This window comes from Lactuca saligna, chromosome 1 (genome assembly GCF_052625555.1).
Source record: "Lactuca saligna cultivar CGN05327 chromosome 1, ASM5262555v1, whole genome shotgun sequence".
NCBI classification, from domain to species: Eukaryota; Viridiplantae; Streptophyta; class Magnoliopsida; order Asterales; family Asteraceae; genus Lactuca; species Lactuca saligna.
Window position 1 is genome coordinate 66,145,302 of NC_136417.1, and position 17,182 is coordinate 66,162,483.

Here is a 17,182-nt window from a genome sequence, read left to right on the forward strand (position 1 = left end):
TAACATTTTTTTTCTTGTTTTGCAAAATAACCATGTATTCTCTAATGGGTCGTTCCAGAACGAATTCCGCATTATTTTTCGGGTCTCACGACCAATTTCATTGGATCTGAAAAACCTATTTCGGATCAATCGTATATGTTTTAGATTGGGATTTTGAATTTCAAAATTCGGAATCTATTTTGAGGTGGCGATTTCATTCCGGAAAGGCACATTCCAATTCTAACATTCTGACTCGATTCCGATGTTCCGACTCGATTATGACATTCCGACTCGATTCCGACATGCAACTCCCATCTCCAACACGCATCGACACCCATTTCTGACATGGAAGACGAGCACTACGACCCCATTATTTTACGGGTACATTCTTCATTTTCTCTTTGTTTGTTTAATGAACTGAAAACGTTTTGGAGTTTAAATTAAAGATGTCATTGTTGTAAGACCAACTGAAAAGTAGTTTAGATGTTTAGGTATTGTTGATTTACATCGAAATTTTGTATTCTAGATCTTAAAATTTCATTCCGAAAGCCTTCGGAATGCGAAGAACTGTTCCGGAACACGATGAACTTGTTTGGAACATGAAGAACAGGTCCGAAATTTTTCTGACATATTGGTCATTTCCATTTTAGAATGAAGTGATAACATCTTTTTATTTGTGCAACACAACATGGTTTTTGATGCATCAATTACACTCTCGTGTTGTAAGATTCGGATTCCCAGGTATTGTATATTGTTAATTATTTTTGGGTTAGAGAGAGAGAGACTCGACGAGTTAGCGCTTAGACTCGACGAGTAGGATCGCGATTTGTTTACTGGATTAATGAACGGACTCGACGAGTCGGAAGGGGTGGACTCAACGAGTCCGCGCTGTGAGTTGAAACCCTAAATCTCGGGGTCTGTGCCCTATTTAAAGGCCTTTATGGCCTTCATTTGCGGCCATTACACCCCTGAGAAACCCTAGAGAGCAGAGAGATTGTTTGTGGTGCAAGAGGAAGGCTAATTAACCATTTCTTGTGTGTTTTAGCAAAAAGAAAGGAGGAAGGACAAGCTAGGCGAGTTGGGGAGCTTGGATCTACTTCCATTTGATCAGAGGAATCTGTTGGAGGTATCAATCTGTGCTTATTCTCATGATTATGATGTTTAGTCGAATCTAGGGTTTCTATATGCATTATTTTGGCTTGAATTTGGAGTGGATGAGGTCCCAAGGTGAAATGATTCTTAGATCGGGACCTCAAGAGGTCCAGAGAGTCCTTATAGCTATTCTTTATGCCATTCCTTTTGAGTTGTGAACCTAGGTAGCCATTTTAGTGGTTATTTCACCAAAAAAAAGCCTTGGATGCATTGCATGTGAGTCAAGTTTCAACCTTTACGTGATTATTGGTCGTGGGGAAGTTAGATCTATAGATTAGAGAAGCGGATCTGACCTCCGAAGGTTATTTGAGTGTGATTATGGAAGCAGCTTGCCGAGTTCATAAGTGGACTCGACGAGTCGAGTCGGGGTTGCCCCACGATTCGTGTCAGGTGGAACCCGTTGAGTGGAAGGATGACTCGACGATCCAAGAGAGGCTAGAGGATTCAGAGGACCCGCATGGACTCGCCGAGTCGCCCATGTGCACTCGACGAGTCGGGTCAAAGTTTGACCATTGACTTTCATTGACCTTAGGATTTTGGTCAAGACTGATTCAAGAAAGTTCAGGGAGGGGTAGAATGGCCTTCTACCCAATCTGTAGAGATGATACTATGAGAGAATATTGAACGGGAATGTTATTTGAATGATAGGAGGAGGCTAGGTCGGGACGTTGAGTACAAGAGTTTATCTGACTTCATTGAGGTGAGTCTTCTCACTATAATGTACCAAGAAGGGTACATATGTGTGACCGAAAGGTCTTATATGCTATGAGATGTATGTGCTATATGCTGTTATGTGATATATATGTGTTATGTATGTTATGTATGATAAGGACCAGAAGGCAAAGATGATATGGACCAGAAGTTCAAGATGACATGGACCGGAAGGTCAGGAGGTTACGGACCGGAAGGTCGATACAGGTAGGACCGGAAGGTCTACCGGGATTCGGGACAAAAGTCCCCTGAGACACTTGGATCGGAAGGTCCCACAGAGTTATTGCCTGGAAAGGCTTATGTGTTGTATGTGGTATTTTGGGGAACTCACTAAGCATTTATGCTTACAGTTGTTGTGTTACGTGTTTCAGGTACTAGCGAGGATCGCGGGAAGGCGTCGGCATGATCCGTACACACTCATAGAGATTATGCTTGAGATTTTGGGATTTATCTTATTATGATGACATCGGATACATTATGTCTTGATATAGTTTTGATGGTTAAAAGTATGATTAAAATGAAAAATTGTTTTGAAATTTCACGTCGTTACACATGTAAACCCAAAATCGGTAGGGAAATTCTTGCGGCATTTAGAAACAAACCCGAATGCAAGACTATGTTTCAGAATACATGTTTCGGGGGGTGGTTATACATTTCTAATGTAGATCAAGATCTTTTGCTTCTACATTACGTCTTTTGCCATGAAGTGGCACCGACCCCTAAAGCCAAGTTGCGGAAATGGCTTTTGAGATTGAAGGTTACGAGCTGTCTTTTGGGAAGAAAGAATTTTGTCTCATCACTGGCTTCCGGTTTGGTGTCTATTTTCCTATGGTCCCGATAAATGGCTCGGTCAAATTACAGCATGTAAGGGCGAAGCCAAGAAATTTTTTTAGGGTGTTCCTCATATATTATTAAACATCCAAAAACTAGAAACATATATAAATTATCAAACAACCACAAACTTCAAACATATATAGATTACAAATTCACTAAGGTTGTCGACGAGTTTTCATTTTATCAAACATATTGCTGATATCTTGATTGTCAACATCCGCAAAAACCTCTTTTCGATATAAGCAACCAAGTTATCATTCATCCATTGATCTCCCATTTTATTGTGTATCCTGCTCTTAACAATCTTCATAGCGGAAAACGATCTCTCAACTGTTGCTCTTGAAAACAGTAACGTCAATGCTAGTTCGATGAGCAAGTAAACCATAGAAAACACTTTATCCATTTTTGTTCCAACCATCTTCTGTGCAAGATCACCAATCCCATTTAGATTCAAAAACTCTGACGAATTCAATATATCGAGAATATAACTTTCCAGTTGATCGTTAAGTATCTCCAAATCCATATCTAAAAAATCATTTGGATATAAACGAGCTACCTGAATTAAGTCGTTTTTATCAAAAGCTGCAAATGAGTTATTTGGATTGTGACACGCCATGAAAAGAAGCAATTTGGTGCCAGTCTCACTAAAACGACTCTCTAGTTTTGTGCGTTGCAAATCAATGACATCGTAGAATAACTCTACACGATAGCAGTGTAAGTTTGTCATCTTTGGATATTTTCGTCGTGACCGTACAGGAAGTAAGAACATTGCATCCATGTTGCAAACCTTAATCTCGTGTTTTTTATAAAACAATGTAGTCTGAGTGAGCATAGAATCCCATCCACTATCCCTTAAATTTTGCAATTGCATCTTGCAAATTCTAACCAAGTTTATTGCATTTACAATATCTTGATCTTTCCTTTGCAATGATTGGGACAACTCATTAGTAATACCCAATAAATTTTTCATGAAGTGTAGAGAAAATATGAAATCAAAAGTCTACAAGAAGTTAATTAACATATCATCTTCACATTTTTGTTATGGGGTTGCTCTATCTTCCGCAATAATCTCAAGAATATCTAAAACAGATGGAAACAATGTAATCATACTTATCAAAGTACCATAATGGGATCCCCAACGTGTGTCTCCTGGTTTGATAAGAGATGTTTCTTGATTGAGGCCTCGACCGCTTATGATTTCACCTAAACCAAGTGCTTCAATAACTTTGGAAGCTTGTTGTTCTCGAAGACGGTCAAGATGCTTGCAAGAACCTCCAACAACATTCACAACATTGGTTAGCAACAAAAACAAAGAAACTATTTTTGAATTTTTTTTTGCCACTGCTACAAGAGTAAGTTGAAGCTGGTGAGCAAAACAATGAATATAATATGCACTTGCATTTTCATTCAAAATCAAAGTTTTAAGACCACCAAGTTCGCATTTCATATTACTTGCCCCATCATAACTTTGTCCGCGCAAACTGGAGATGCTCAACCCATGTCTTGAAAACAAATTATCGAGTGTCTCTTTAAGTGTAATAGTTGTAGTATTTGGGACATGCTCAATACCTAGAAAGCATTCAATTACACGACCTTCTATATCTACATACCGCAACACAACACTCATTTATTCTTTGATCGAAATATCATGAGATTCATGAACAAGGAGGGAGAAAAAAGATTTGCCAATATCATTTATAATGAGCTTCGTTGTTTCAATCACAGCTGCATGAACAATGTCTTTTTGGATATCTGGTGAAGTCAACTTTAGATTCAAAGGAGCATTATTGAAAGTAACATCTTTAATGCTTTGATTATGATCAGCTAGAAATTGCAACAACTCTATAAAGTTCCCTCTGTTAGCTGAATTTTCACTTTCATCATGTCCTCTAAATGCAAGACCTTGTCTTAATAGAAATCGTATACAATCAATTGATGCATCCAATCGTATATCATAGTCTATTGAACTTTGTGTTGAATGCTTTGCGAACCCAACATCAACACGTTTTTTGTTGTTCAATAAATCCTTGCACTTGGACCAAGCTTGGTTGTGAACACTCTTGAAACCTCCAACATGTTGATTCAACTTTTCTTTATGTCCCCAATTTTCAAATCCCACACTAACAAACATTTCACCGCCTCCTTGTGCTCCAACATATGGTTTGAATAAATAACAATGTAAGCAATATGCAACATTTTGCGTTGCACTATATTCTAGCCATGTAGAATATTCTTTAACATTAAACCCAAGCAACATTAAATCTTCGTGGTTTTTTTGCCAAAAAGAGTGTAAGGAAACTCGTAAGATTTAGGTTGGCAAGGCCCTTTTAAGAGGTATGCTCTTCGAACTACATCTCGAACATTAGGATCATAATCTAAAATCCTAGTCCTCATTCCAAGGTCTGAGGGAAGATCTGGTAAATTGATTTCCACACGGCTATGTTTTGAAAAATCAACATTAGATGCCTCTAATGAATCCATAATTTTTCTCTTTGTTAGATATTTCTCCATGCCTGTTGAATGATAAGTAATTAATAAATAATAAGTAATTAATGAAAAATAAGACTTGTTTCTTATAAAAAAAATACAATAACTAAATAGAAAAATAAAAAGAAAATATAGGTTCTACTTGGTCTGTTCATATGTTTGCAGAGAGAAAAGAAAGAAAGATATAACAATTAACAAATATGTATATTCAAACATCAAAAAGGCAAGATATAACAATTAAAAGATAAGTATATTCACACTGTGATTTGTGACTTTCTCTTTTCACAGCAAGGGCAAGTGTACTGTATGCAAGTGTGCAACAAAAGGAATTAAATAAACAAATGGTGGGGCTTGGTTGCTATATCTTTTCCCATAATCTAAATAACATAATTTATACAATAAATAATAGGATCATAGGAATCGTACCTACTCCAATTCTAAATAAACAAATTAACGAAATCCCAATTGCTTTGCTGCCGACATATACAACATATACAATAAAATTATACCCTAAATTCTTTGAAAATATAAAATATTAACATACAATAAGCCAATAACCTGTTGCTTTGCTTGCTTGCTCGACCGCAAACTTCAATTAAGATAATTAGAAATTTAGAAGACAATGCCTGGTTGTCTTACTTGCTCGATCGCACTTTTCTCCATCTAATTTTCCGCTAATTTGATCTAATGAGATTTGGGGTTCGGACTGATGAAAGCAACGAGAGTGGGCCTGGCTATTTGGGCTAGTAAAAAAATTAATAACCTGAGGGTGGGCCCGGGCTCCCTTTGGCCCCAACGTGGCTCCGCCATTGACAGCATGTTACGGATGTGTTTAAACATTCACCTAATGAGTTATCGGGCGAGGATGTAGTCCGTGTATGTCTTATATACCTGTTAGAGAAGGGTTGCAATGGGGGGTTGGCTAAACAGCCTGTTACAGAAGAGTATTTCGTTTTGTTATCCAACATTGATGAATTCAACAAGTATAATGTAAAACCCCATTTATTTATTAAATAAATAAATTAATTAATGAACAAATTGAAGCCCTAAAATAAATAATTATATGTCAAATGATGGTCTCGTAGAGCTAATTGTCACACTTTAAGAGATTGGGGTTAAAAGTGTAAAATCTAGACTTAATTTATAAGCTTTATGAAAGAGAGGGACCATTTCTGCGATTATGGGAAAGAGCATAAACAATCCGGGTATATAAACCCGTTACCTCCTAGCGCTAATCCTAATGTTGGAAAGCAGCCGTCACCACTTCTCATGTGCATCTCAGCCGCCATGTGTGAGCCTTCCCAGCCATCGTCGCCACTGGTTTGTGTCTCTCCGACCGCTCACGTCCCCGAACGATCGTCGCGCCACCGATTTCTGTTGATTCTAACCAGCCGCGCCGTCACAGTCCATATCCTCCGGTGAGTGCAGTCAACGACGTGATTTCCTTGGGTGACCGTTGCCACCCCTGCCGCCACCTCCTCCTCGTCTATGAAGTCGGAGAAACGAGACCATGGTGGCGCTGCCACTGTTCTCATTCGAATGCGCATCGCTTTTCACCACCGAACAACCATCGTGCGCTGTTCCTGTTGGAGTCAAGGACCGACGATGGGAGCTGAGATGGCAAGCAATCGGAAGAAGAGAGTTGTTTGATGTCGATTCGTGTTTCACGGGTGTTCCTGCTCGTGTTTGTGTGAGTGCGTGTGTATAAAGTGTTCTGTCGCCGGAAATCCTTTTCTGCCGCCACTTGCCACCGTGAAAGGTGGTTGTGCGCATTATAATGTTTGTGCTCATGTGTCATGATGGTATAAGACTGTTGGAAGCGATTTGTTTGGACGGAATATCAAGAACAACCACCGCCACCACCGTGAGGTGGTGGCTGCCGCCTTGAAACACCATGCGTCGTAGTGATTTTGTGTGTTATATCGATTATTAGCCTTGTAAAATGTAATTTGAAAATTGAATAATAAAAGGAATTGAAAACCACCACCTTAGGGTGGTGACTGCCGCCACCGGCCGCCGTGTCGGGTGGCTGTGTGCTTGCCTTGTGAGATTGATTCGTTTGGGGTGCTAGAAAGCCTAATGGGCTCAAAGGAGCTCTAATGGGCCCAATAAAGTAATGGACTCTAATGGATTCAATAAAACCCTAACGGGCTTAATGATATTTTAGCGGGCTTAGTAGGCCCAATAAAGCCCTAATTAACATGAAAGGCCAACAAATTGATAAATGGGCTAATATTTGGATTGGAAAACCCTAATGCCAATAAAACCCTAACTTTAAGAATTATTCGGGTCACACACAAGAATTATTTAATAGCCTGGGATGTTAAATAATAAACTTTGGCAAAGATCAATCTAAGCGATAATGAACTTAATGGATTAAGTCCTTAATTGATTAAGTCCTTGATGGGTTAAGTAGGAAACTTAACCCTAATCATCATTTTATGTGAAACCCTAGTTTCACTTAGGTATATTATTGGGCCTTTATGTTGGGCCTAAATGATTGAGATAATAATGGGCCATCCAAAGTCAAGCCAATGAACTAGAATAATTTAATGGGCCTGGGGTAAGGCCCATGTAAGGGGCTTGGGCCTAATTTGGAAAATTGGGCCTTAGAATGCGACCATGTTTAGGCCTAGGCCCAATTTGGAAAATTGGGTCATGTGTTGGGCTTTGATTTCTAATTAACTTGGGCCTATGGATTGGGCCTTGGGCTTAAATAAGCCAAGCCTATGGTAATGTAGCAATTAACCAAGTATGTAATATGGTTATGTGTTGGGACCCAATTATTAATTGGGTGTTATTTTGGTGTTGACAGTTCGGGAATCTGTTAGCCAGCAGTTGGGGTCGAGTCTGCGGGACTTCAGCAGTGTGGGATTGTGTCTACGGGACTTCAGCAATGTGAGGTGAGTTACCTTCCAGTAGCCGTGGGTCTACGGCCACAATGTCGGCCCACCAGTAGGAGTTGTATGTTAGATGATTGTCTTTGTGATATCATCTAGGTTTGCTACTACCTGATACGTTATATGCTGGCATGATATGTTATATGTGATAGTAGTAGAGTTCGGTTGTTAGGACCGAAGGGTAGGTCTAACACCCCAGATATGTCTGACAGTATGTGATGATATGTTATATGCTGGCATGATATGTTATATGTGATAGTGGTAGTAGGAGGGGAATAGTCCTCAAGTTCGGTTGTTAGGACCGAAGGGTAGTTCGGACACCCCAGATATGTCTGATAGTATGTTTATGTTATGATATATGTGATAGTAGCAGTAGGGGGTGGAATAGTCCCCGAGGGTCGGTTGTTAGGACCGACGGGTAGGTCAGCACCCCAGAATGGCTTGACATGGGTAGGTCAGCGCCCCATAATGACTTGACATGGGTAGGTCAGCACCCCAGAATGGCTTGACACGGGTAGGTCGGCACCCCAGAATGGCCGTACCGGGTAGGTCGGCACCCCAGAATGGTCGTACCGGGTAGGTCGGGCACCCCAGAATTGTCCGACAATATGTATGCTATGTGATTGTATGGTATGTGGTATGATGGGGGAACTCACTAAGCTTTGTGCTTACGGTTTTCAGTTTTGGTTTCAGGTACTTTGTTTTTAAAGGAAAGGAGTCGGCTCGATCGCAGCGCATCACACTATGTTTTCCGCACATGAGATCCTTGGGGATTACGCTCTGATATGGTTTCATGATACTATGTTTTTTATTACTGTCACTTAGGTTTTGACATGAGACTTTATTATGAATGTTTTTATACTGATGGTTTTATGTAATAACATAAATAAAAATGAAATTTTTGGCCTCTATTTTTGGGATGTTACATATAATGTCGTCTATTTTATAATTATTGATTATAATTACTTATTGTTACTAATATTTTTTAGAAATTCAATTGTTACCTAATTTTTTATGTGGCAGATATCCACAGGGGATGATAAGTTGAGATCAATTGTACAAACAAAATTTTATTGTATTCAATAAGGTTGACAGACTTATATATCCAGACAGACTAAAAGAGAACGAACCTTAAAAATTAACCTACACCCTACATGAGTTTTTATACGCTTTTAAAGTAAGTATATGATGATTTTTTTTTGTAACATTCTATCTATTTTTTATTTATTTGTTTGCTAACATTCATATATGAATTCTTGAGACTTTTCCAGTGAGCAATTTGTTTGGTACCCAACAACAGAATGTCATCCTTCGGGCTGTTGCATGGTCAAAACTGAGGCCATTACAAAAGACACACTGCAACTAGTTTCTACAAATCGACGACGTATGGTTACTTTATTATTTAAATATTTATTTATTTTATAATTTATGTTTATTTATAATTTTAAAATTTTGTTATCAGGGTAATAGACTCGTACCGAATTTGGAGCCGATGGAAGATGAGATGCATGCTGAATGGTGGATTGTTAGCTCGACGTGGATTGACCGCCTTGATTTCCCGACACTAATATTTAGAGGGCACCTTCCCTAACACCATCAACAAAAAAACTCCCCTACACATGAGACTCAAGAAAAGAAGGCACAGATAGATGATCCAACTCACCTACCACCACCACTACCGCCGACCGCTGACCCATCAACTAGCAATGACCGAATTATTAGTGACTTGCAAAACGAGGTCTGTCAATTGAAAAATGAGGTTCGTGAATGTCGCGGGCAGTTGCAATCTCAATATGAGCATTTAAGGTCTCTAGATCAGCGTTTAGCAGAGCATGACACTACTTTAGCCATGTAACACCCCAAAAATCTTAGAAATTTAAAATTTTCAAAAACAACCCATTAACCATAAAGTGTTTACAAAACCATTGGTTCCAAAGTATAATCATAATTAGAGTATCCCAAGATCTAATATGATAAAAACAGGAATATGTGCACGATCACGCCTTTGCTTTCCCATGATCCTTTGAAGTACCTGAAACAATAAACTGAAACCATAAGCCAAAGCTTAGTGGGTTCCCCCAAAGTACCACCACACAACATAACAAACAATAGCATGCATATATGAGCCTTTAGCTTGACTGGACCGCCTTATAGGGCCTACAACCTATTTGGACCGTTCTCGGGGCCTTTGGCCTGAATGGACCGCCTCGTAGGGCCTACAACCTATCCAGACCACCCCGGGTATCTTGGCCTTCAGCACGAAGCATGACCACCTCAACCCAACCAAAATATGTTGACATATACAACATATAACATAAACACATATCCAACAAATACAAATAATCATACAAATCTACCAATCTATCATATAACCAACATAACATCATCCTACATACCAGGATACATAACATAGTGGCCCGACATTGGTGTCTTCGACCCACAAGTACAATGAGAAAGACTCACCTCTTAATAAACAAATAGTTGAATAGGTATCGGGTTCGGTTTCTAACCGGAAACCGACCAATCCAACCCAAGAAACCGACCCATACTTAAAACCGACAAACAGCCCCAAGAAACCGATCCATCCAACCCGAGAAACCACCCATAATTGATTGTGTTTTAGTTGTAATAGACTATTTCGGGCTTTAGTTGTAACTTGTAATTAACTATTTGTGTAAGACTCATGTTTTTTGAAGTACTTAACTTAAATTTGTTATTTTTTGAAGTATCTAACTTGTTGCTTCATTTATGGAAAATTGGTTAAAACCTTAAACCCATAGGTTTAAACCCAGAACCCGTGAGTGTATGGGTTGAACCCAAGAAACCGAAAAACCGCCCAAACCGACCTCAGAACCCAAGAAACCGAACCGACCAGAAACCGATCCTATTGGGTTCTAAAAACCAGAAACCGACCATTTATGGGTTGGGTTGGGTTTGAGTCCAAAACCGACCCAAACCGACCCATGCACACCCCTATCCTCCATTGTTGGTGGTGTTGTGTGATTTCATTTGAGGCATTCATACTATTGGTGCTAAGTTCTTAAAGGCCAAAACTACAAGCTACAACAAAGAGGTAATTCCATAACTCATTTCTATGATGTTTATCTCATTTGTATGCTAGTTGTAAGCTTAATGCCTTGGAATCAATATTGCATGTATAATTAGAGAAACCATAGATCTAAAGCACCTAGGGTTGCATGTACACCATAGGATTGTTAGAATGCTCAAAACCCTTCACGTTGGGCATACTCAGGCTTAACCATCCAATCAAGGTATTGACCGCGTACGTGTAGCGTACCATTTGGTACGGCCAACGTATGCACCTGGCCACCTATCCTTTTTATTAAGAGCTTAATCCTTAAGCTATTTTGCTCATATTCCAAATCTAGACTGCAACTCATGTCCTTAACCATAAAGTTTCTAACTTTATGGTATAACATGGCTAGAAAGTGCCCACTAGAAAAAATCCTAACAACTTAACCCATTAAGACCTCGAAACCCATGCATGAAGGAAATTAACAATCAAGGTTACAATTTCATGCTTCTAGATGCTCCAAAATGTCTAAAAGGACAATTTATATGGAATAAGTAACCCATACTCATAATACCAAGCTTATGGACCAAAAGGACACAATTTCATGGGTAAACAAGATCTAATCAATGCCTCATCAAGTTCAAAGATTTTTACCTTCAAATGGTGTCAAATGATGTTGCTATTATGGATCCAAAGACTTACACTTCTCCAAGATGACATTCTCTTTTTCTCCCTCCTTCAAAAACACCAAAACACACTTAAAGGCTCACAAATGCTCTAAAATAGATTAGGGTTTGCAAAGAGGGTCGAAATGTGGTTGGAGGCTGATGGAAGGGACGAGACTTAGGAGTTAAGGATGTTTAAATAGGGTCTAAACCCTAAAACTTAGGGTTTGAGGTTCTGACACTGGTGGTTGTCGAGGCCAACACAAATAATAACCCTAAATGTTACACACTAAAATAGTGTATAGTGGTAAAGGGATCGAATCCACGGAGATTGGTTCAATTTCTAACTCTATGAAAAATCTCTTTGTAAAAATACTTGTAAAATAACAATAAAAATAAAATGGGGGGTTTTGGTGTTTTGAAATACTTGAAGCTAACTAGAATTAACTATGATTTAAATAGACAATTGCAACAAAAATAAGAATTTGATGTAAAATCAATAAGAGAAAGATGGTTGACTTAAAGTTTTCTCACTTTGACTTTTGATGAACATATCATTAGAATTCAATGGTGCAATACTTGTTTTAAATCCTCAATTTGGCTATGGTAATCCAAGGAGCTTGAGATTACCTAGACTTTTCTTAATTGTTGAAATGGCTAGAGAAGCTCATAACAATTTCCTTAGTCAAAGTCACTAATTCCAAATAGCATGTAATTAGTGAAAGTCAACTAGCATTAAGAACCAAAAAGTCACCAAATCCAAGAGGGGTCAAATGCTTTCACCACCATGTTGGAGGAAATGTTTTTATGATTGTGTGAAGCTAAAACAACACAAAAATCATTTGTTGCTTGCTAATTTGAGGATCCTTTACTTAATCAAGAAATTAGCCAACTAATCACCACAAACACATTTAAACTCATGAACTAAAACATACAAGTAATGATAAGATGTTAAAACACAAAACATTCCCATAAAGATTCAAGAACATGTTCATGGATTCTTCAACATTCAACAAAAGCTCAAAGGATTAACCAAAATTCAACCAAGATTAGTTTAGCCAAGCATGGCTAAACACAAAGAAATAAAGTTAGAGAAAATTGTACCAAACATTAAGCAAGAATCAAGAGGTAAAAATATGATGTTCTTCAAGGGTTCTTGGCCTTCAAAAGTCTCCAAAACTCCAGAGAGAATCTCCAAAAATCGGATGTGCAAGTGTATGCAAAAGATGGGCACCAACCTTCCTCAAATAGCCTTCCAAATGAATTTCCGAAATTACCCCTGCAGGGCCTTGCGCGACCCGCGTGCTGTTGCGCGGGTGGGTTGCGCGGGTGGTGCCTGACATGGGCTTCTTTGAGATTTTGGGCCTCTAGAGCATATCCCACTAGCCCAGATCGAATCCAATCACCTCCTAGCCCATTTTCTTCAAGTTTTTCTTCATTTAAAGCCCAATTTGACCTCTCTAAATCCCCCAAAACTCGTGAACTCGCCCGATTAATAATCTACGCACGCTTGAATATTCCCCCGCATCTTGCAAATTTAAAGTTTATTTCTCTCCAAACCTTCAAATAATCATCAAGATCACTCCATGCATCATCTCCACTACCCATCAAGCCCAACATCATTTTTTTAATACCAAATCTCATCGCCTCCTATACGTCCCGAACACTCCCGCTCCGCTAGACCCGAAAACCTGCAATTATGCTCACAAGATTCGAGAGTACCCGAAATAGTCATAAAATAACAAAAAGGAAAATATGCATGGAAATTATCTAAATTATGAATGAAATATGCTAAAATAAACTATAAAAAGAAGTAAATAAAATGAAGCTATCAAATCACCCCAAGCTTAAACCTTACTTGTCCTCAAGTAAGACAAGACTAAATGAACTTGGGATGAACTACCCTAGAAATAAAAAGAATGGATAGAACCATGGAACCTGTTCGACGTTAGTCAACATGGTCAGAATTGATTTCGCTGCTATCTCACAACTTTTTCATCCGATGACAATGGAACCATAAACCACAGCCAGGACAACTCCTTTAGGTGAGTAAGGAGGGATGAGCAGTCGCAGCCTCAATGGAACATGTATACAATGAAGAACATCTGTAGTAGGGAGAAAGCAACTGGATGGGCTCGGGTGGAGCTCTTCTTTAAGTGTACACTCTGATCTCACATTTGCCGGTTTCTCTCATGTGTAACTAGGTTTAATCGCTCGGGCACCGTTGTAGGAATCAGTTCACTTAGTGTTGTCCCAAACCTCCCGTAGTATCCGACTCGACAGTCTCTCTAACATCACCAATTTGTGGGAAAGAAAAAAAAATAACAACTCGATCTATATACAATAAAACATATCTATACAAATGAATATCAAACGTCGGGTGACCAAGATGTTGGAAAATTTGTTCAATAATTGAACCGGCCACCTATCTAAGATAGTTGCAACTGAAAATTTGCATGCTTCATTTTGTTTTTTTTTTTTTTGTTTTTTTTTTTTGTTTTTTTTTTTTGTTTTTTTTTTTTTTTTAAGATGAAACCCTTTGACTCAAAATTTGGTTCCCAAAGGTGTGTAGGTGGAACCGAAAGGGTAATGATATAATCCGAATGGCCTAAGTATGAAAATGACCATGTGTGGAGCATAAAGATGTAATGTAAGCTCCTTCAAACTTGTGGTTTTTCAAAGATAATGAAAATGTCCAAATGTGGACTAAAAGACTCTCTAAATTCTAAGAAAATCGCAAAAAGATATGGTGATGTAAAGAGACCGGATATGGATTCTACTCGGGGACAAGCACCAATGCTTCATCCTAACAGTTCAAACATGATCAAGTGTGATCCTCTCTGCGGTAGTGACCGCAAGGCTAAGAACACTCATTGTTATAGTATATCCTACAGTTGTTAGTATTGTATGCATAATTCTTCATGAAAACTACCTGTCCATGGTCACTTACCCCTTTAAGCTACCAGCATCTGATCCCAAGTATGAAATCCCAAACTGCAACTAGTGGTCCCGATTCGATGGGTGAGATAGCAACAAGATCCTGGACCAATAATGATACAATAATTGTGAACCTGTTCCATGGCATCCAAGAGAGGTGAGAATAAACAGACAACAAAAATGCATGAATGCTAATGTCTTAAGCTAAATGTTATGCAAAAATAAAAAGTGGAAAAGAAGAAAATAAAATCTTTTTGAAATTTTATAAAATAAAAAAAATGAATGCAAATTAACTTAAACTAATATGTTATGCAACCTAACTAAAAATGCATGAAAAAGAGTAAAAAAAAATAGGGGAAATGCCCCACCCCAAGATTAAGAACAAGCATTGTCCTCAATGCTTAAGGAAAGGGCGGAAAGGACCTAAATCGGAGGGTCGGGCGGCGGGAAATGTTTGTGGCGGTGGTTTCGTGAAATTACGACCGGTAAAACTCCGCCAATCTTGAATTTTCGAGCGAGGTGGGTGCTGGAAGGTTATATGAGAGGAATGGAGTGGGAGGTCAAGATGATTAAATGAAGAAGAAGAGAAGCTGAACATTTTAATCTATGGGTCAAAAAGGGTCAATTTCGGTCAATGTTGGTCAAGAAAAGTCAAAAGGTCAACTCATTAAAACCTTTGGTCAACACCTGGTCAAATAATAGCCAAAAATAGCCCAAATTGCCCAGCACAGTGCGCGGGTCGCGCAGTGTGGCACGCGGGTCGCGCAGACCTTGCAGTTAAGTCTTGGGCCAATGTCGCTTCATCACACCTGGCCGCGCAACCCACCCGCGCAACAGCACGCGGGTCGCGCAACCCCCTGATCCTGATCTTCATTTTTGCTTCATTTTTCTTCGTTTTTCACCCGTTTTTGCTTTGGAAGGCCCCAAACACCTAGAAACTCTTGATTTCTTCAAAAACAACTCTTTTGAATCCCAAAATATCTTCCAAACTCATTTATTCAAATTAAAAACATGAAAACACAATGCTTTCCAAAAATGCCCTTCTTTAACGTCTTTGGCGAGACGCCTCCAAACTTCACTTTAACACTTTGGGGCGTCCAAATGGACAACATCTTGGACATTTGAATCAAAAAATTCATTGAATGGCTTCAATCGATGTCCATTAACCTTGTAAATTTTCCCCGTGTCGACATTTTTTAATTTCCACACCTCCATTGAGACTCTTTTCTTGTATTTGACTTTCTTTTTACGGGAGAACCATACCGGACTCAAACCTTTGATAATAGCAATCATCCAACCATATTCTTTCTTGTACTTGTTCATTAAGGTGACCAACTCTTCCTTCTTTGACATGGTTTTTGAGTAGGTGACCGGTTGGGCGTCTTCTTTCTTGTGATACGTATCCTTTGAAGAGTCCGACAAATTTATCGCTTCCATCTCTTGTGGTTGGTCTACCAATGGAGTTAGTTTCTTAATGGTAGTGGGCGGCTCAACCTCTCTTTCATTAACCCCTATCACTTCCTCTATAGTTTCATTGTCAACTTTTTCAATTTCTTCTTCTTCTTTGACAACTTCTTCCACTTCTACTTCTTCTTCCTCTTCTTCATATAACACTCTTGAGCCATCAAAAGTTTTCTCATCTTTCAAAGGAATGCAACATGCGTTATGACATGGGCTCTCTTCAGATGGTAATTTGTGTTGAGCTTCCACTATACTCAATGATTGAGCAATTTGTGTTATTTGTTGCTCTAAGCTTTTGAGGCTAGCTTGAGTTGTTTCTTGGAAAATTTGGGTAGAAGTGCCAATGCTTTTCACAATGTCCTCTAAGGACATGCTTGGCGTTTCGGTTTGTTGAGGAGGGTAAGGATAGGGTTCTAGGAACAGTGGAGTTGGTTGGTATTGGTTATTTCCCCATGTTTGGTATGGATTTTGGTAATGGTTATTTTCCCAAACTTGGTTGTTGTCCCACCATTGATCATGTTGAGGCTTATCATAACTCCATTGGTTTGACCGGTAGTAGCTTCCCTTATCTTGCACTTCTTCCCATTCTCCTTGTAAATATGGACACGTGTCGGAATGATGTCCATTTTGGGCACAAAAATCGCAAAGAAGAGGTGTGGACTGCACACTTTGGTCACTTTCAATCATCATAACTAACTGAGCTAGCTCAGAAAGTTGGTCTTCAGTGCAAGGAGCGTTCATTTCCAAATCATACTTTTTTTTTTAATTTCCGGGTTTTAAATTAGAGTACCTGCACAATGAGATATAGGCATAGAGAAACAAACTGATTAAATCAAAACCAATCCCCGGCAACGGCGCCAAAAATTTGGTGGTTGTCGAGGCCAACACAAATAATAACCCTAAATGTTACACACTAAAATAGTGTATAGTGGTAAAGGGATCGAATCCACGGAGATTGGTTCAATTTCTAACTCTATGAAAAATCTCTTTGTAAAAATACTTGTAAAATAACAATAAAAATA

General features: G+C 38.9%; 3 protein-coding genes across 3 annotated transcripts; all 3 read right to left on the reverse strand.

Annotated features, from left to right (window-relative positions):
* Positions 1 to 2,851: 2,851 nt before the first annotated feature.
* On the reverse strand, positions 2,852 to 3,547 carry LOC145007612 (uncharacterized). The gene has a single exon (XM_078966523.1). The coding sequence runs from the start codon at positions 3,545 to 3,547 to the stop codon at positions 2,852 to 2,854; it is 696 nt and encodes a 231-aa protein (XP_078822649.1).
* A 168-nt stretch (positions 3,548 to 3,715) lies between these two features.
* LOC145007617 (uncharacterized) lies at positions 3,716 to 4,303 on the reverse strand. The gene has a single exon (XM_078966532.1). The coding sequence runs from the start codon at positions 4,301 to 4,303 to the stop codon at positions 3,716 to 3,718; it is 588 nt and encodes a 195-aa protein (XP_078822658.1).
* On the reverse strand, positions 4,304 to 4,933 carry LOC145007630 (uncharacterized). The gene has a single exon (XM_078966533.1). It carries the CDS (start codon positions 4,931 to 4,933, stop codon positions 4,304 to 4,306), a length of 630 nt encoding a protein of 209 aa, XP_078822659.1.
* Between the last annotated feature and the right edge of the window lie 12,249 nt (positions 4,934 to 17,182).